The 20318-nt window shown below is 39.5% G+C and overlaps 3 protein-coding genes and 1 non-coding gene across 6 annotated transcripts in view; 1 reads left to right on the top strand and 3 right to left on the bottom strand.

Annotated features, from left to right (window-relative positions):
- The window catches only part of SAXO1 (stabilizer of axonemal microtubules 1), a 120658-nt gene extending 119026 nt beyond the window's left edge, over nt 1-1632 (bottom strand). The window contains exon 1 of one of the 2 annotated variants that reach the window (XM_077966040.1): nt 1260-1632. The gene's annotated coding sequence lies outside the window, so the exon portion shown is untranslated. Of the gene's footprint in view, nt 1-1067; nt 1183-1259 lie in introns of those variants that run through there. The other variant, XM_077966041.1, reaches the window with a different exon arrangement.
- RRAGA (Ras related GTP binding A) lies at nt 1323-3084 on the top strand. The gene is given in 1 exon segment (NM_001194800.2): nt 1323-3084. A coding segment is annotated over 1 exon segment (942 nt). The 5' UTR covers nt 1323-1713; the 3' UTR covers nt 2656-3084.
- A 4700-nt stretch (nt 3085-7784) lies between these two features.
- The window catches only part of HAUS6 (HAUS augmin like complex subunit 6), a 48427-nt gene continuing 35893 nt past the window's right edge, over nt 7785-20318 (bottom strand). For both annotated transcript variants that reach the window (XM_001109504.5, XM_028835138.2), the window contains exons 13-17: nt 15625-15691; nt 15127-15309; nt 12198-12333; nt 10070-11110; nt 7785-8500 (exon numbers count right to left, since the gene is read on the bottom strand). In XM_001109504.5, coding sequence (XP_001109504.4) covers nt 8439-8500; nt 10070-11110; nt 12198-12333; nt 15127-15309; nt 15625-15691 — 1489 coding nt within the window. In that variant the 3' untranslated portion in view covers nt 7785-8438. The remainder of the gene's footprint in view (nt 8501-10069; nt 11111-12197; nt 12334-15126; nt 15310-15624; nt 15692-20318) is intronic.
- Nucleotides 15767-15897, bottom strand: LOC114672908 (small Cajal body-specific RNA 8). The gene has a single exon (XR_003723437.2).

Raw genomic sequence — 20318 nt, 5'->3', positions numbered from 1 at the left:
CAGAAGAGATATCACCAAGGAGATGAAATTGAATACACTAAGAGGAGATTTTCCACATACTATATTGTATTATGGAATTTCACTCTATGATTTCCATAAACTACAGCAAAGGCCATTTTTGAACTTCTACTGTACATGTTAACAGTAGGAATTTTTTTTAATAAATGAAAGAATGGAATACCTGAATTTGTACAGTACAGTATACACTTTGAAAAGGGCTTTAGGCCAGGCACGGTGGCTCATGCCTGTAATCCCAGCAATTTGGGAGGCCGAGGCAGGTGGCTCGCTTAAGGTCAGGAGTTCAAGACCAGCCTAGCCAACATGGTGAAACCCCGTCGCTACTAAAAATACAAAAATTAGCCGGGGGTGGTGGCAGGTGCCCATAATCCCAGCTATTTGGGGGGCTGAGGCAGGAGAATCGCTTGAACCCAGGAGGCGGAGGTTGCAATGAGCTGAGATCATACCACTGCACTCCAGCCTGGGCAACAGAGCAAGACTCCATCTCAAAAGAAAAAAAAAGGACTTTAAGGTAGATATAGAGGCTTCAGTATCCTGATGACTCTCATTCATTCTGTATGAACGATACTGGAGGACACTGATTCTCTTATCTACTTGAAGACTAAGAGCAGAATCACATTATGCTTTTAGAGGGGCACAGGGTGGCCTATTGTTAGGCAAATAGACTGCAGTCAGACTAAAACCAAATTCCATTTCATCATTTAGTATATGTGTAACTTGGTCAAGTGACTTAACCTCTCTAACCTTTGATTCCCTCACTTGAAAATAGGGTTATTAATTCACAGGGTTACTGTGAGGATGGAACTAATGCATGGGATTCCATATTATCGTTTCCTCGAGCTTTGGAATTCTAATTATAAATTCTAAACTCTGAGATTACGGGAAAAGCAGATGTGAGAAAGGAATTAAAAGCACCAACTGGAAGCCAGGATGTCTCTCAAGAGGGACTCGCTATCGTCTAGCTGCGCAGCGGTGGGCAATCGCTTAACTTGTCTAAGTCTCACTTTCCGCATCTGCACATTCTCCATCTGCCCTGCCCCTGTACTCACTGGGCCAGGGAACCTGGGGAGGCCTAAGCGGACTGGGAAGTTAGGCTTTCCCTCCACTTCATCAGTCGGCTGCCCCTGCGGAAACCCGCCCAGCACACCTCGCTCCTAAAGCCAGTTGCGGTAGTGGTGGTGGGTGGGGCTTTTTTTTGGCCACCAGAGGGCAGCATTTCCCCCTGCCAACCATACACGTACCCCTAGCAACCGCAAACCCAGCTGCAACAGAACAAAAGACCGCAGTCCTTGGGCTTCCCTTCCATCTTAGGGCTCACGCTGCCCGAGTTGGGTTTCATTAGAGTAGCAGCTTTTCAAAGCTCGTCGGGCAGGAGCGGCGGAGCGACGGAGCTCTCGCGAGATCGCCGCCGGAAGTGGGTGGTGGCGGGGACGCAGCGGTTCCCTCTCCGGAAGGCAAGCGCATCTCCCAAGCCGTTGCTACCGACAGCCGCAGGCGCTCCCTTCTGAGGAAGAGCCAGCCCCGCTGCGGCCTCTCCAGCCCCGGGTTCGCGCTCTCGCCTCTCCTGCCTGCCCAGCTGCGCGGCGGAGCGGAGCGAGGCACCGCCTGCGAGTCTCCGGCAGCCCCCGGACCCCTCCCTCGGCGCTGCGTGTAGGCCGCGCCCTCAGGCCCAGTCCGCGGCGGCCCCGGCGGGTGATGCCAAATACAGCCATGAAGAAAAAGGTGCTGCTGATGGGGAAGAGCGGGTCGGGGAAGACCAGCATGAGGTCGATTATCTTCGCCAATTATATTGCTCGCGACACCCGGCGCCTGGGGGCCACCATTGACGTGGAGCACTCCCACGTCCGATTCCTGGGGAACCTGGTGCTGAACCTGTGGGACTGTGGCGGTCAGGACACCTTCATGGAAAATTACTTCACCAGCCAGCGAGACAATATTTTCCGTAACGTGGAAGTTTTGATTTACGTGTTTGACGTGGAGAGCCGCGAACTGGAAAAGGACATGCATTATTACCAGTCGTGTCTGGAGGCCATCCTCCAGAACTCTCCCGACGCCAAAATCTTCTGCCTGGTGCACAAAATGGATCTGGTTCAGGAGGATCAGCGCGACCTGATTTTTAAAGAGCGAGAGGAAGACCTGAGGCGTCTGTCTCGCCCGCTGGAGTGTGCTTGTTTTCGAACGTCCATCTGGGATGAGACGCTCTACAAAGCCTGGTCCAGCATCGTCTACCAGCTGATTCCCAACGTTCAGCAGCTGGAGATGAACCTCAGGAATTTTGCCCAAATCATTGAGGCCGATGAAGTTCTCCTGTTCGAAAGAGCTACGTTCTTGGTTATTTCCCACTACCAGTGCAAAGAGCAGCGCGACGTCCACCGGTTTGAGAAGATCAGCAACATCATCAAACAGTTCAAGCTGAGCTGCAGTAAATTGGCCGCTTCCTTCCAGAGCATGGAAGTTAGGAATTCCAACTTCGCTGCTTTCATCGACATCTTCACTTCAAACACGTACGTGATGGTGGTCATGTCAGACCCGTCGATCCCTTCTGCAGCCACTCTGATCAACATTCGCAATGCCCGGAAACACTTTGAGAAGCTGGAGAGAGTGGATGGCCCCAAGCACAGTCTTCTTATGCGTTGAATATTGCCAAATGCTCTTTCTGAAAATGCTGAATTGCCTTTTTTTGTTTGCATCCTTTATTTTTAATATTCATAATGTCGTGTGCTTAAAAGTGGGCTTTGAAGTGTGTGCTGCTTACTCCTTTCATCTTTCTCCCCGGCTCCCCAGTCTTTAAACATTGGACGCTATTTACTCGGCTACCCAGTAGAGCTTTGAAGCTGGCCTTTCTGAGAAGTTGGTATGATGTAACACTAAAGTAGGTGGTTCGTGTGTGTTCTCATTACCTGGTTATAATAGATATGCACATCAAAGCCTTTACCAGTATCTCCTGTATTCCGTATCAGATTGCAAAGATGGAATGTTACTATTTTATCAGTAAGGTATTAAAATGCATTTATAAATTCTTCTTGGCTTCATTCCTGAATAAACGTGTTAGCAATTTAAAACATGGCCTTATTTGAAATAACTCGAAAGTGCTTAATATGTAAATCTAAAGATTCTGACTGCGCACAAGTATTGCTTGACTGGCAAATTTGATTCTGTGAGTTTAGCCCCCAGCATTTTAGTGATGTTTGGTAACAGCTGTAGAAGTGCTTATGCTATGGACTCAAGCTAGACCACTTGAGTTAGTATTCTGGTCCCTTCACTTACTAGCTCTGTGAACATGAGCAAGTACTTAATTTCACTACACTTGTTCCTTCATTGGTAAAATGTGGGTCAGAATACTACTTTATAGCCAGGTGTGGTGGCTCACACCTGTAATTCTAGCACTTTGGAAGGCTGAGTGGGAGGATCACCTGAGACCAGGAGTTCAAGACCGGCCTGGGCAACATAGTGAGACCCTGTCTCTACAAAAAAAAAAATTTTTTCATTAACTAGGCATAGTGGTGGGTGCCTACAGTCCTAGCTACTTGGGAGGCTGAGAAAAGAGGATTGCTTGAGTCCAGGAGGTAGAGGTTGCAGTGAGGTATAATTGTGTCACTGCCCTCCAGCTTGGGTGACAAAGCAAGACCCTATCTCAAAAACAGCAAAAAAAAAAAAAAAAAAAAAAAAAAACACCACTTGAAAGGATGTTTAAAAGGATTAAATTCAACATGGTATTTAGGAACGGTGCCTAGCGCATAGCGCGCATAGCGTCCTGTGTTAACTACCATTACCATCTACTGAGCCATTCTTCCCCAATTTACTGGATGTGAAACCTATTTGAATATTTGATCCCTTACTAAATGTCAGGTGTTCTTAAGCACGTGTGCATTTATCTTACTGAATCCTCACAACCTATGTGGTAGGTTACTTTGATCGCTATTTTAACAGATGAGCAAATTGCTATGACCTTATTAAGCTCATACAGCTAAACCCAGGCAATCTGACTACTGACTCTCCTCATCATTACACCCCATTACTTCCATTGAAAAGTTAACCGTAAGAGTCATAGCTTTTTATTTTGTTGTTGTTGTTGTTGTTTCTTTGAGACGAGTCTCACTCTTTTGCCCAGGCTGGAGTGCAATGGCGTGATCTCACTGCAACCTCCGCCTCCCAGGTTCAAGCCATTTTCGTGCCTCAGCCTCCCAAGTAGCTGGGACTACAGGCATGCACCACCACGCCCAGCTAATTTTTGGTATTTTTTAGTAGAGATGGGGGTTTCACCACGTTGGCCAGGCTGGTCTCGAACTACTAACCTCAAGTGATCCGCCCATCTCAGCCTCCCAAAGTGCTGAGATTACAGTCGTAAGCCACTGCACACGGCAATTTTTTTGTTCTTATAACTTGCACAGATCAGCACTGATGGGTCTTAGCTTTTTAAATGTGTATTATTCCTTCATATAATTCTGAATTTACATACTGAGTAAGCTGAAGCCCAGGAAGCTAAGTGACCTTCCTCAAGGAATAGGGTTTCACTCGTTTTGGGCAAGATCACTTTCCCATTTGCATTTCTCTGGAAATTGGATAATACTGAACCAGATTCTTGGATCACCTACTTTTAAGAAAGGATTTTGAGGTTCCTAATTTGGATTGGCAATGTGTAGTAAAATGGGCAAACAGATCTAAAATGTCCCATTCCAGTTCCAGCAATAGCTGCCTTATGAATTGTTTGAAAAGAAAGCTAAGTATTTTAGAGCCAAGAGACCTGTGATCAACTCTAAGCCTCTCATTTTACACCCGAGGTGCTATCTTTGTATGGACAGTATATATAAGTGATAGGGCTTTAGAATTTCTAAGGCTTTATAAAATTATTTAATATTTATTAAACCCTTTCTAGCAGCAGATGTGGATGACACTACTTATGAAGAGTAAGAAGCTATTCAGGTGTAATTTATAAAAAGTACCTAATTAGGGCCATTGGCAATACATTAGTGTAAAGACTCCATATGAGAAAAGTGACAGTATAGATATTACTTTAAAAATTCATTTTAAAATACTACGTACAGTAAATCTAGTAATTAAAATGGAAGTAACAAAACATGTTTACCTGAATCACTGAACCTCTCAAATGTGTTGATCAGGTTATTAATATACCTTTATATGTGATCATCTTAAGGTTTGCAGGGGCATAGTTCTTTTTGATATTATACAGGAAATTCCAGAGCCAGATAGTATAAAATATTTATTGAAAACAACAGTATTTAAAATATTTACAAAGACTCCCATAGAGGATTCTCAAATATTTTCAACTTAGGATGTGGACTTGCTATTCACGGTGCCTAAAGAAAAAGGTGATCTCTAGAGCAACTATGTATCTGCAACATAAAAGAAACATTTACTTCAATACTTCTACATTGAGGAAAACGTCATTAAACATATTTCAATTTTAGTACACTCACAGTAGGAAGATAATAGTCTGCTTTTACACAGATCTCCAGAATTCCTGTTTTTTCTTTAGATAAATTTGACTTCATAGTCAAGAGACTCATGGTAAAGAAAAGGTTTCAAAATACTCGTATTTTTGTTTTCAGTTCAATTTCCCCCAATTGTTAACTTCAGCTATTCTTTATTCCACTTGATGACATTTTTCATGTTTAGCAACATTATATGGTGGTTCTCTTTAAACATTTAAAATAACTAGAACATTTTAACATTATCTCAGGTTTCAAGCTGATGTAGAAGTCAGTTTATACACCTTTGTATCTTACAAACAGTGAACAAAACAGTACATTCTATATAATGTCTGATATGAATGTAATGAGAAATCCACTTACAGTAATGAATTAGCCCTCTTTACCATTTATTCCATGATATAGGAGGCAAACTAAACAATTCCAAAACTTAAACAATTGATAAAGATGACACATGGCCTTGGGGTATCTGTGTGTGAATACATACTCCCGACACACATTTACATAGGTGTGTATGTATGTATGTATGTATGTATGTATATATTGCTATAACTAGAGAGACCACATGCAACCATAAAAAATATATAATAAAATCAATTAGTGGGACATAAAATGAATAAAAAGTTAAGATACCATAGGAGATTTCAGAGAAGGAATAGGCACATGGATATAAAAAGCATGGATTAAGACTTCAAGGTGGAAGTGACATTTTTTCTGAGGCTTAAAAGAGAGCTGTAATTGTGGTAAACCAGTAGAGGAAGGCAAGGTATTCCTGCTTCAGAAAAATTGTAAACCAAGACCCCTAAAGACCCATGCTCACTGAAGCATTTCAGTAAAAAAAAAAGGGAGATTACAGTGGAAGGGGGAATAGAAGAAATCTGCTACAGGGGAACTTACATGCCTTTAAATTTGAACTCTGTTTTAGAATTAACAATGAACCATTAGTGGAATTTTAGGCAAGGAAGTGACCCAATCAACACAGTTCTTAAGATCAAAAGGTAACTATGCAGGAGATATTGGATAGGGAAAAGGCTGCAGGCAAAAAGCCGCAATCACTTTGGTTTAGGAGAAGAAAGTGACAGATCTGAGATATTTTTTGTTTATGTTACTGGCATATGAAGAACAGGAAAGAATGCCAAAAACTTTCAGCCTATCACAGGTATAACTCAACAACGTGATTTTTACAAATCCAAAATGTCTACAGACATTCTACTCATTTGATTCTCAGTAATTAAGGGTTTCTCAGACTTGAGTGGCGAACTTGAGCTTCCCTATCGATAGTTAACAATCTCTACTGAAGTATATACGTAACAACATACCTGCTTCTTAAAAGTACCACAGGGTTAAATGTGAATCTCTATTTCCTAGCGGCAGTTCTCAAACTTTCTTGAGCTTAAGAATTACTAGGGAAGCACATTTAAAATATAATTAAATGAAATAATACACATTAAGTGTCTAGCAATGGCCTTGGCACTTCTGCAGATGCTGATATGATAGCGTTACATGCTAAGATTTTCAGATACTGAGTTTTCTTAAAGCAGACTAAAGGTTTCCCCATAGACCTGCATAGTCCCTGATTTGTTTTATTAACTAATAAAAGAAAACAGCAACTTAGAAGATTTTTTTCTTCTCCTTTTCCATTGCAAAGAAGGTAGTTACATGTGCTTCATTTTGTCTTTTCTCACAAAAAGATGAGTCTTCACACTGGGACAGCACAAACAACTTAGAGAAAGGCAGTCCAAGATAAATGAAGAGAGATGAACTATTAAGCCATCTACTTCCATAAATTTCCCCTCCACCTTCTTTCCTTGCCAGTTTTTTGGGGGCTAGTGGACAAGATTTTGATGGTTGTGAGATGGGGACTACAAAGGGTATTGTAGGTACTATCACCCTTCCAGTGCCTGTTCCATTCCTCCTGGTTCACAGAGGGCAATAGTATGTGTTCACTTGGATGCTAGACCCAAGTCTTTTTCTAGGCAGGGCACCTGAAGGAGTGAGGCAGGAGACTACAAGTGTGACAAGTTATTTAACTCTAGGTTCAGTTTTCTCAAGTTATTGTGGGGCTATTCTGTAGGGACTGAGGAATTTTGATGGTTGTTCCTTGTTCCTTTCTCTCAACAGGGAGTACAAAATAACCCAACAACAATAAAACAGACTAATGAAAATTTTAATTTATATTTTTGTTAAAATATAAAAGTAGGATTAAGTTAAATTATCAAAGTCTAAATTAGACTAAATATAAATGTTATACAACCCACTGAATGGATTTATAGTTTGACAGTGTTCCTTACACGTGTCTACTCATCTTCTTCCATCTTTTTCCTTTTTTTAAATCATTCTGCCCCAGTCTTCACTTAATCATCACATGCACTTTATTCCACCAAACATCACTTCTCAGGATCATTCTACTTGAATAATCATTAAGCTTGTTTAGAGCTTTTCCAGTCTTAAAATTTGTCATCTTGACTACACATCCCAAGGTACTACTTTTCTCACTTTTTCTGGTCAGCCAGAATGTTCCATAAAGAAACAATAAAAGTTGTATAGTTCTCTACGATGAAAGATTAGTATATTCAATGGCTATTAACCACTTAGTGAACATACAACAAAAACTACTCATCCTTATATTCACTGACTGAAGTTATAACATAAGAAATTAGTTACACTACTACTTTGTCATTCACTTAATGCTTACAAGATTACTCAAGAAATCAAAATGGCTTCCCATTGCTTGACGTTTGTTTTCCAAATACTTCATATTTCAATCTCATATACCTACAAAGAGAAAAAATCCAAACATACTTTCCTTACCTAAAAATATTAAAGAAGGCTAAAAGGCATTTGGAATTTTTTTAAAACTTTGAAAAACAGTGTTACACTTCCAACATGTATTTAAGTTATAATTCAGTTTCTATCCCGTGGCATAGCTTCAATTTAAGTGCATCATAGTTATATTAAATAGGTATGTCTTCATCTTGTCAAGTCAGATGGTGGTTCTTTTGCATCAAGGCTCTTATTCAAAATGTCTTCTTCTGCAAATTGATTTTTAAAACAAAGTATAAGCAAACATTACAAAGAAAAATAAATAGAACAGATTCCAAGCAGTAGCAAATTTTAGTCGAGATAAAAAGTTCATAGTTTTGCAAATACTCAATTATGATAAAATTATCATTATTCTCACCAAAGTACTCTCTTTCTCCAGAGATCAATACATTCCTCCTAGAATACTTCTTTTTTTTTTTTTTTTTTTTTTTCTGTGACAGGGTCTTGCTCTGTCACCCAGGCTGGAGTGCAGTAGTGGCGCGATGGCAGCTTACTCCAGCCTCAAACTCCCAGGCCTAAGTAATCCTCCCACCTCCGCCTCCTGCGTACCTCGGACCACAGGCATGTGCCAACATGCCCAGCTAATTTTTTAATTTTTTGTAGAGACATAGTCTCCCTGTGTTGCTGAGGCTGGTGTCGAACTCCTGGGTTCAAGTGATCCTCCCATCTAGGCCTCCCAAAGTGCTGGGATTGCAGGCGTGAGCCACTGTGCCCAGCCAAATACTTTTCAATATAGCAGTCAGTGTATAACTATTATGGGCAAATCAGAGTGATACGTAATGAATCTGTATCACCAGATCCTTATCTCTCCTAATGAGCTACAAGAGCGATTTTTTTAACCTTTTATGAGGAAAACATTCAAACATACAAAACTGATGAAAACTATGATTAACTCAATGTATCCATCACCTAGCTTCAATAATTATTAATATTAACTGTTATGAACTGAATTAATACCCCATTGAAGTTCTAACCCCAGTAACTCAGAATGTGACCTTATTTGGAAATATGGTCATTACAGATACAATTAGCTAAGTAAGATGAGGTCATACTGGAGTAGGGTGACCTCTTAAGTAGCTAATATGACTGTGTCCTTATAAGACACATACACACACAAGGGAAGAATACCATGTGACAATGGAGGCAAAGATTAGAATTACACTGCCACAAGCCAAGGAATGCCTGGTGCTACCAGAGGCTAGAAGAGGCAAAGAAAGATCCTCTTCTAGTGGCTTCAGAGGGAACATGGCCCTGTCAACACCTTGATTTTGGACATCTAGCCTCTAGAACTTACTGTCTTCAAAGACAATAAATTTCTGCTGTTCCAAGCCACCCACTTTATGGTGCTTTGTTATGGCAGCCCTAGGAAACTAATACACTGACCTGGCTTCTTTTATTTCTACACCCCACTCCCAGATACTACACCATTACAGTAATGATATTTAAAATTGGGTTTCTCAAGTTTTTAAAAACCACCTTCCAGTGGGCAAGATTTTGATGACAACTACTTTTCAGTTATTTGTATTATAAAAGCAGTAAGTTTCAGGTTGGGGGGGCTTTTTTTCCCACCCCTGTCTCAAATCAATTGTAACTACATATACATAAACAGAGATTCTGAAAGGACCTTTACAGTGAGGGATCATTCCCCTCAACCTAAATGAAGGAAGGAGGAGCACATTAACAATAAAGGTCATGCAGCATCCATTGTGTACTGGTTTTATCAAAAGTTGAGAGAAAACTTCAACAGGTGAATATGCATAGGTCTAGTTAAACCTTACCTTTTAAATTAGGTAGTTCTCCAAGACTACATGATATTGTGGTCCTCAATCTTTGTTCCACTGGAGAAAACTTAATTAGTGGTGAAAGAGACCGTTTTCTTTCACCGATGGACATGGGTAAAGATGTCTTTGTATGGTCAGTATGCAAATCACGGGTGTCCAAAAAGTTAAGCACATCATCTGTTTGTACATTTTGGGGAGTAGGGCTCAATTCTGGTTTGTGTCTTTCGGGTGTTTGGGAATTCGAGAGGTAAGATTCTTCCCCTTTCTTGGAAAGAGATTTCTTCAGAGCCTCGTATCTACTGCGAAGAGCCTGTATATTGAAGTCTGATTCTGGAGTAGTCTGTCTCCCTCCCACAACATTTTCTAGAAGAATGCCACCATGCATAGGACTATTTGGCTCCAGTTTAAAATTGGCCTCTGAACTACTGGAACTATTAAAACTTAGGTGACCAACTTCTTCCGGAAGAGTTTCGTGTAATATGCCAAAATCATTATCTTTAAAACTCTTAGAACTAATTCCACTTGATAGCTGAAAAGAGTTCCACAACATAGTTTTATTTGTGGAAGGTTTGTTACAAGAAACTTCTAAGTGGTCCAATATTTTCATAAACTCCTCTTCACTGCCACCCATCACATCTATCCTATTGCCAACAGCTGGGGAGAATGTCTCCATTTGGCTAGTTTCTGAAAGCTTGGTGAAGGCTAAACATTCCAAATCTTGCTTGCAAATTACTTTCTTATTTAACAAATCTGACTGACTTTGTGTTGGTGGTTCATCTATGTGACTGGTCAGCACAGGTTTCTGAGGCACACACTTGCAATCTGAAACAACTTTCTCTTCAGTCGAACGAGACTGGCCAAAATCTGACACAGTGGTTTCTAAGAGAAAATCATCCATGCTAAATTCTCTTTGACTGTGCAACACAGGTAATGATTCTGGCAATACTTCTCTATGTTCAGCATCCATTTGAGTTGGTTCTGCAGTTCTGTTTTCTTCCATTTCAATAGCTTTTCTCCATGAGCTCCTAATTTCAGTTACTACAATTAAAGGGGAGAAAAACACAATTTACTAACATTCCCAAACATAGAGCATGCAATGAATCATATTATTTCTAACACTGAAGATAAAGCTCGACTCAGTATGTGTTCCATAAATATACTGGTTGGATGACAAGGCTCCACAATGTAACCAATCCCAACATCAAAGAACCCCATCTCCAACTGATCACACACAAATAAACACATAGAAAGAGAGTTGTTCTTAAAATGTGCATCAATTTTTACGCAGCACATATGAATTACATGTATTAAAAAGACCTTTTCTTGTCCATCTAAGCCACAGTTTGGCAAACATTTTCTATAAGGACCAGATAGTAATATTTTAGGCTTTGCAGGTCATCCATTCTGTCAACTACTTAACTCTGCCATGATAGCATGAAAGTAGCCATAAACAATGTCAACAAATGAAAATGCTTATGTTCAACATAATTTTATATACAAAAACACACAAGGTGGGGCCAAATTTGGTTCATAGGCTATAGTTTGCTGACCTAGGCTGTGGCTCAGTCCAAACTGAATTATATCAGCAGCAGAACAGAAATTATTTAGTTACTCAACCAAGATGATGTGCCTACCTAAGGACACCAATATCAGAACTTTGCCTACACAAATTACAAGTTATAGCAAAAAAGGTATTGGGCAGTTTGACTCATTTGGGAGGGGTAAAGACCTCCGCACACATGGTTTATGGCTAATGCTTCTGGTTGATGACTGGCAGAACACAGCCTATGTACTCTATAAATACGTGGATCACAGGTCAGACCAGGAGGCAAGAGATTTTTTTTTAAATGCTCAAATAAGATCTTTCTAGATAAAAGCAAAGTAAACAACAAAGACAAAATTGTATGTTATCAAAATTTTATATCTCTATATACTGAGTACACTAAAGGCACAAAATACTGCTAAAAGACTGTTATGTGAGAATGCCCACACTTAGTATGTCGAGTACAACAGCATAAATAAAGAACCATTGGCAACTAAGCTAAAAAGATCTGTCAGGTCATGGTTCTAACAGTGGTTATGTCAAAGAAACAAAAGAGAGTAACAGAAAGCATTATTAACTTACTCAAGTTTTCTGGAGTTCGGGGAATCTGATTCCTTGTTAAGAAGGGGTTAGAACCCAGAGAGTCAATTAGTTCCTCTAATTTTATTTCATTTCCTTCAGAGAGTTGTGGTGAATCAGATAAAACTGCTCTGGCAATCTAAAACAGAAAAGAAAAACTAAAGCAAAGATTACCAAGCCCATTGGTAAAGCAAAGATTACCAAGCCCATTGGCAGAATGCAACAAAACCCCTGATAAGGATAATAAGCACTTCACAGTCAGCAGCCCCTCCCATTGCAGACAACACAAAAAATAAACAACAAAGAAGTTCCCAAACAACTCTGTATAGACCATCTAGGTACAATCCTGTAAAATGAAACACTGAAGTATTTCCTCATCTTAAATGGATAGCCCATTATAAAGGAGAGAAGAGATAAGAACCTTTACACCGGGAAGATTTAGGGGCAGTTCCAATTCTGCAGTGACCTAAGCTGCTGTCCAACACAACTGTAAGCTTGCCAGCTCTGTATTCACTAAAATGACTAGTTTTAAAGGAAGCAGACTCTTCTCAATTATAATCAATTTGCACAGCAACACCTCTATTAAGAAACAGAATCATTCTGACAACATACCTCTTCACCAGAAACCTCATTATCAGATCTAAATTACTGAAAAAAGTATAGGTACATTCTAAAACAGAAACGTATCCAATATCAAAATAGTGCTCTCTATTAAGTATCAATAAAACTGAAAAAGAAAAAACATGCAAATTAAAAACTCTGCCCCCGACATCACTAAAAAATAAACTTCTGGAAGCCATAATTAAATTGGCCCAAGAGGCCGGGCATGGTGGCTCACGCCTGTAATCCCAGCACTTTGGGAGGCTGAGACAGGTGGATCACTTCAGGTCAGGAATTCGAGACCAACCTGACCAACACGGAGAAACCCCATCTCTACTAAAAATACAAAAGGAGCTGGGCATGGTGGTGCATGCCTGTAATTCCAGCTACTTGGTAGGCTGCGGCAGAAGAATCGCTTGAACCCGGGAGGCGGAGGCTGTGGTGAGACGAGATGGCACCACTGCACCCCAGCCTGGGCAACAAGTGCAAAACTCCGTCTTAAAAAAATAAAATAAATAAAATAAAAAATACAAATAAAATTGGCCCATAGAAAAAAAGGGCTTCTCCTTCAAGAAAACAGAGTGCTTCTGGAATTCAAACACTAAATATCCCCTGTCATAAATACTCTTAAAGAAAATTAATTTTACTTTCAGAGCTTCATGAAATTTTAAGACTTTCCTCTTCTATCTGATCCCATTGCTAATATAAATTCTTTTAATCAGAAAATGTGTTTTTCCTTTCAAAATTAGGAAAGTAAAAAAGACTAACCATCTTTTCTTTAGTGTAGAGTCAATGAAGAGAAACAAAAGAACTTTAGAGATTTAAAAGTACTTAAGGACCATGAAACTAGACCTGTTACAAACAAGAAAAATGACTGACATCCAGTCAGGCATGGTGGCTCATGCCTGTAATCCCAGCACTTTGGGAGGCCAAAGCTAGAGGATCACTTAAGGCTACGGGTTTGAGACCAGCCCGGGCAAAAGAGTGAGTCTCCAACTCTACAAAAAATAAAAAACTTATTAGCCAGACAAAGTGGTGCACGCCTATAGTCATAGCTATTTGGAAGGCTGAGGTGGAAGGATCCCTTGAGCTCAGGAGTTTGGGGTTACAGTGAGCTATAATTGCAAAACTGCACTCCAGCTTGGGTGACAGAACAAGACCCTGTCTTAAAAGAAAAAAGAAAAATGTCTGACATTCAGTTCTCTTATTTGGACAATGCTCATTTAGTTTGATCGGGAATGCAATAAAGGAGGGAAGTCTAATACCTGAATTAATATCCACTAAACCAAATTTTTTTCAGTCTCTCAGGAATAAAAAGTAACACTAATTTTCTGGCTGCTTAACCAAATCCAAGCAATGCTAAAGCATGTTATGGGAAATGTATTAAAAATAACATTAACAAATAACTTCAGAATTTAACTTGCGTGAACTGAGTTCTGTAATGCTGACCAATGGTAGCACTGTGTGGTCACTTACCAGTGAAAAGCAGAATAGTGTTAAGGGATGGGGCTGGTTAGGAAAATCAAGTTCATTAACAACAATGCATCTAATCACTTTTGAAATATTTTAGACAGCAAAAAGAACAAAACCTACACTCAGTGATATGATATTGCAACGTGTTCTAATATTCAAAAAAAGAGGAAACTCAGCTAAGCAACAAACAACACTGACAAAGTATTTTAATAAAGTATAAACCCTGGGTACATTTATCTAACTATGTAATGGTTAATCTCCAAAATTTCTCAAATGTATCATTTGTATACTTTCAGGTAATGTTTAAAGAATGGGAAGTGGGTTCTGCACCACAGTTGTAATATTAACTAAAAAAGTTTATATTGAATCTATTCTCACTTTGGAGGAAAACGAATTTTGCTTTAACCATAATTTTTATTATCCTTAGCCTTCTTTATCCCATATTACCTCAGGTAATCAATAATTAACTGTATTTCGCTTAGGATCCCAACACCATTGAGAAAATACTTGTTTTTGATTTTGTTTTTTGAAACAGGGTCTCAGTCTGTCACTCAGGATAGAGTGTAGGGATGCAAACACAGCTCACTGCAGCCTCAATAGCCTGGGCTTTAAGTGATCCTCCACCTCAGCCTCACCAGTAAGTAGCTGGGACTTCAGAGACGTACCACCATGCTCAACTGGTTTTTTTTTTAACTTTTTTGTAGAGATGGGTTTCACCATGTTGCCCATGCTGGTCTCGAACTTCTGGGCTCAAGTGTTCCTCTGCCTAAACCTCCCCAAGTGTTGGGATTACAGGCATGAGCCACTGTGCCCATCTAATAACTGATATTTAAGTATACTCATTATAGTCTTTTCTCACCTCTTCTACCAGATGATCTTGCTCTTTTTGAAATGGATCACTTTTTTTAGCTGGCAGAGACCCTCCAAATGTACTACTCTCTGTATTCGTTGCAACATCTGATAATGGAGAATTTTCCACTTCAAATTCTGGTATTTTCTTAGAAATTGCTTCATTTTTTTCTTTGGGAGTTATCTTTGTGTCCTGAAGAAGACAGATATGTAATGTTAAACCCTTAATAATCATGGCTGATCTTGAAGCTTTCTTCATTAGCAGTTCACTGGTTATCAGGAACCTATAAAAGGTTAACATTATTGTGAAATTGTATGTCACTGGCAGAATTAACTAATTCCAATATTCCCACTTAGCAATAAGGAATATATAAGTAGATAGGGTACAAAATATACAAATATTAGAAAATGTAAAAACAGACATTAAATTTAACTGTGGTATCAAAAAAATAAATAATATTTTATAATTTAGTATGGCTAGAATTAATTGAGACATTTTAAAATATACCTTTTCAAGTAGTATAACACTGTTTCTATCTGATGATGAAACTGACTGCAACAAGAAAGAGGCAGGGCTAAAAGGGAAAAAGACAACAAATCCAAGTTATAACGAGGAAAGAATTCCATTCCCTTTACAAGTCTACTCTAAAATCTGTCTGCCCCGTATCTGTCCGTTACGATTTCACTCAATTCGTCCCGGTCATCAAAAGGCAGTTCATTCTAGGGAGGCATGGTGACAAGCAGAGCAGTATTTCAGCCCAATTTGTGTATCAGCCTCCCAATTATGAAGACTTTACTTACCACATACTGAGTCAAGAATATGTTGATTTGAAAGAGTTAAATGACAATGAATACTCCACAACCTGAACACAGGTTAAAAACAGATTCAAAACAGAATTGCATTATTATAATGTCACAGGGTCCAAATCACAGTTTCTTTGTAGCAGATCCTTTTTTTTTTTTCTGAGACGGAGTTTCCCTCTTGTCGCCCAGGTTGGAGTGCAATGGTGCGATCTTGGCTCACCACAACCTCCGCCTCCCAGGTTCAAGCGATTCTCCTGCCTCAGCCTCCCGAGTACCTCGGATTACAGGCATGCACCACAACACCTGACTAATTTTGTATTTTCAGTAGAGACAGGGTTTCTCCATGTTAGTCAGGCTGGTCTCAAACTCCCAACCTCAGGTGATCTGCCCACCTTGGCCTCCCAAAGTCCTAGGATTACAGGTGTGAGCCACCACACCTGGCCCAGCAGAGACTTATTTTTAAGATACTTTTGATACTTCATATCCAAAATCAATTTCTCATATGCTAAATTTTACTCTACAGCAAACATGTTACACTTTCACAGTAACGTCATAAGGTTAGAGTTTTAGTTTGCCGCATTCTGTTATATTTCTTAATCTTTTGTATTCCCTTGCCCTTTTGGATAAATATTAAAACTTTATGCAGCTATTCATGCTAATTATAAAATGTTATTAAATTTAAAAATCTTCAAAGAAGTGGTAACTTTTTTACTTTGATCTTAAAAACCTTTAAAAGTTAAAAGCCTAAAGCTTTTCTACTCTAGTTAATATAAGACAGGATTATCAAGACCACTTTCAACAACATGCATGTTGGTACTTTCCTTTCTTCTTATAACTAGAAGTACAAAATTAATAGCATTGCAAATATTTTATATCATAGTAAATGTAATTTTCAAACTTTTTCAAATATGCACTCTTAAGAGTCTTTGTCTATGTTCCAAACATAATTCAAAATCACTGCAATCACTCAAGCTTCAACATAGCATTGACAAAATATAACCCAGATATCAAAGGCAAAGGATTGATCATCTACTAGATTTTGGGGTCTTACATTAAAATTATCACAAAGCCCCCTGAAACAGAGCCAGCAATCTATGGCCCAATGCCACTAAGGTGCCACCACCACAAGAAGGTAAGGACAAAGGCTATGTCCTTCCCTAAGGCTATTCCCAGAGACTAACACAGTGGTTGGTAGTACAACACATACATGTTAACTGTTTGATGAACTGATGGAATCGATGAGTAAATGCCACTTGAGAATGGGGTTCTACAGGTGACAAGTGTTTCCATTTGAATGATTCTTATGGCAGAGAACAATGGAAACATTCTGTACCCTCCCCTCTCTCATTTCTGAACTGGCAACATGCTATTAAGCCTGCTAACATCGTAATCTAAGACAACTTTAAAGCAGCCCTGGCTCAGTCTGTATACTTCATCCATTTGCCATGCCAAGATTGAGGCCCATGAAATTCTAACACTGTAACAAAACAAAGAAAAGACGGTGATCCCATTGTGGAAATTTATCCTAAGGGAAGAACATAGAGGAAAAAAGAGGAACACACTTTTTATAGTAGTAAAAAATAAAATTGAGAGAAAATTCAAATCTAAAAATAAATGCAGTGTTACAAAGCTATTATCAATGAAAATTGGTAAATATGTTATTTAAACATACAGCCAAAAAAATCACAACCATTTATACTATGTTAATGTTTTAAAATTTGGAGCTGGGCGTGGTGACTCACACCTGTAATCCCAGCACTTTGGGAGGCTGAGGCAGGTGGATCACCTGAGGTCAGGAGTTCCACCAGCCTCGCCAACATGGTGAAACCCCGTATCTACTAAAAATACAAAAATTAGCCAGGTGTGGTCATGGGTGCCTGTCATCCCAGCTATTTGGGAGGCCGAAGCAAAAGAATCGCTTGAACCCAGGAGGTGGCAGTTGCAGTGAGCCGAGATCGTGCCATTGCACTCCAGCCTGGGCAACAGGAGCAAAACTCCGTCTCAAAAATAAATAAATAAAATTTTGTACTTTAGAATTTTGCATTTTAAAATTTGTATTCAGATTGTATCCATCCTTCGATTACAGCTTTTTGGTTTTTTTTGAGACAGACTTTCACTTTGTCGCCCACGCTGGAGTACAGTGGCGGGATCCTGGCTCACTGCAACCTCCATCTCCTGGGTTCAAGCACTTCTCCTGCCCCAGCCTCCTGAGTAGCTGGAATTACAGGTGCCGACCACCACACCCAGCTAACTTTTGTAGTTTTAGTAGAGACAGGGTTTCACCCTGTTGGCCAGGCTGGTCTCAAACTCCTGACCTCAGGTGATCTGCCTGCCTCAGCATCCCAAAGTGCTGGGATTACAGGCATGAACCACCATTCCCAGCTAGAGCTAAATTTATATATGGTGGTATACAAAGCCTAGAAAAGTACTTGGCGGGGAAAAATGTTACAAGTGATTCCTTAAAAACTTTAACCAATTATTTCTCATTTTTATTTGCTGTTGTTGTTATATCAATAATTAGGAGAAAAATAAAAATAGAAACTATAAAAAGAGAAAGATATGAGACTAGAACTCAATTTCTAACACAAATGATGTTTAGCTGGCATGTATGCAAGATCATACTGCCCTCCTTGTCTTTGAAATGTGGTATAGGAGAAAACATAGAAGTTAGATGTCTAGAACAACAGCATCATTACCATTAGAAATATCATGGAACCCACCCACCCACACACACACACAGACACAGACACAAAAAGCCACTGCAAAGAAAGCTAATGCTCACAGTGTACAGCAAAGGCATCACCAATTGCTGAATTCTGGTTTTAAGTATAATGCAGCCTCCATGAGCTCACTCTGATCAGAAGCAGAAATGAAAGCCAGGCAAGGTGGCTCACGTCTGAAATCCTAGCATTTTGGGAGGCCGGGGTGGGAGGATCACTTGAGCTCAGAAGTTTGAGACCAACCTAGGCAACATAGTGAGACTTCATCTCTAAAAAAAAAAATTAATTAGCTGGGTGTGGAGGCGCATGCCTGCACTCCTAGCTACTTGGCTAGCTGAGATGTAAGGATCACTTGAGCCCAGGAGATCAAGGCTGCAGTGAGCTGTGATTGCACCACTGCACTCCTGCCTGGGTAGCAGAGCAAGACCCTTCTCAAAAAAACAAACAAAAAAAAAGCCAGCAATGAGATTTATGGAAAAGACTACATATCTTTTGGTATCCGTGAATGACAACTGCATGTGATAGGGCTAATAACACTCTAAAAACTACATTCTTTCCATTTTTTTAGTTGAATGGTTATATTGATCATATCCACATATGAATTTCCCAGTTAACTACATTGTTACTGATAAAAGATGATGTATTGCAGATAAAACAGTGTAATTGCTGAACTACATGCAAAAAAGGTATTCTTTTCTTTCATTAAGTACAGTCCATCTACGTTACATATTACTGATGGAACATTTAACTACATATACCTTTAACAGTGAAGAATTCTGAGCAGACTACTTCCATGTCCCAGGAACTTAGCTTTTCACAGTCCTTCTGTTCTGTCCCGCTATCTAGCAATAATAATCTTTCATATCCCATTAACCATTTATCCCTCACCACTAAGCCTTCCCCTTCCTCCCTTCAATATCTCAAATCTGTAATTAAAATAATCAGAATATAACTAAAAGATCCAGGAGCTTAGAAGACAGATATGGAAATCAAAGTATATCTAATATAAGTTATTTTTCCTATATTAAGAGTTTCCATTTGAACTAAATTATTAGGGATTGAGTTTCTGGCTCCTACAGAATTCTGAGAGTATCTTGGTACAAAATTCTTCAAAAAAAGAATCTTTTTTTTTCTTTCTTTCTTTTCAGATGGAGTTTCACTCTTGTTGTCCAGGCTGGAGTGCAATGGTACAACCTCAGCTCACCACAACCTCTGCCACCCGGGTTCAAGCAATTCTCCTGTCTCAGCCTCCCAAGTAAGTAGCTGGGATTAGGCATGCACCACCACACCCAGCTAATTTTTGTATTTTAAGTAGAGATGGGGTCTCACCATGTTGGTCAGGCTGGTCTCAAACTCCTGACCTCAGGTGAGCCACCCACCTCAGCCTCCTAAAGTGCTGGGATCACAGGCATGAGCCACCGCACCCGGCCCAAAAAAAAAAAAGTATTCTGAGGTTTAATGGGGTTCATGAATAAAATCTGCTATCTGTATTAATCTAGTATCCCCATCAATCTGTAGTACAGCAAAACACCTTAATCAAAATATTTAATTTGCTCTCAAGGAAAGACAAAATCAAAAACTTAATTGAGTTTAGGAAGCACCAATCATACCCTCCCCCAGCCTGCCATAAAAAGAATTCTGATATGAGTGTACAATGGGTAGGCCAGTAACTTTACTA

The sequence above is a fragment of the Macaca mulatta genome, chromosome 15, assembly GCF_049350105.2.
Source record: "Macaca mulatta isolate MMU2019108-1 chromosome 15, T2T-MMU8v2.0, whole genome shotgun sequence".
NCBI lineage: Eukaryota > Metazoa > Chordata > Mammalia > Primates > Cercopithecidae > Macaca > Macaca mulatta.
The sequence above is the reverse complement of the archived record's forward strand: the minus strand, read 5'-3'. Positions and strand labels throughout refer to the sequence as shown.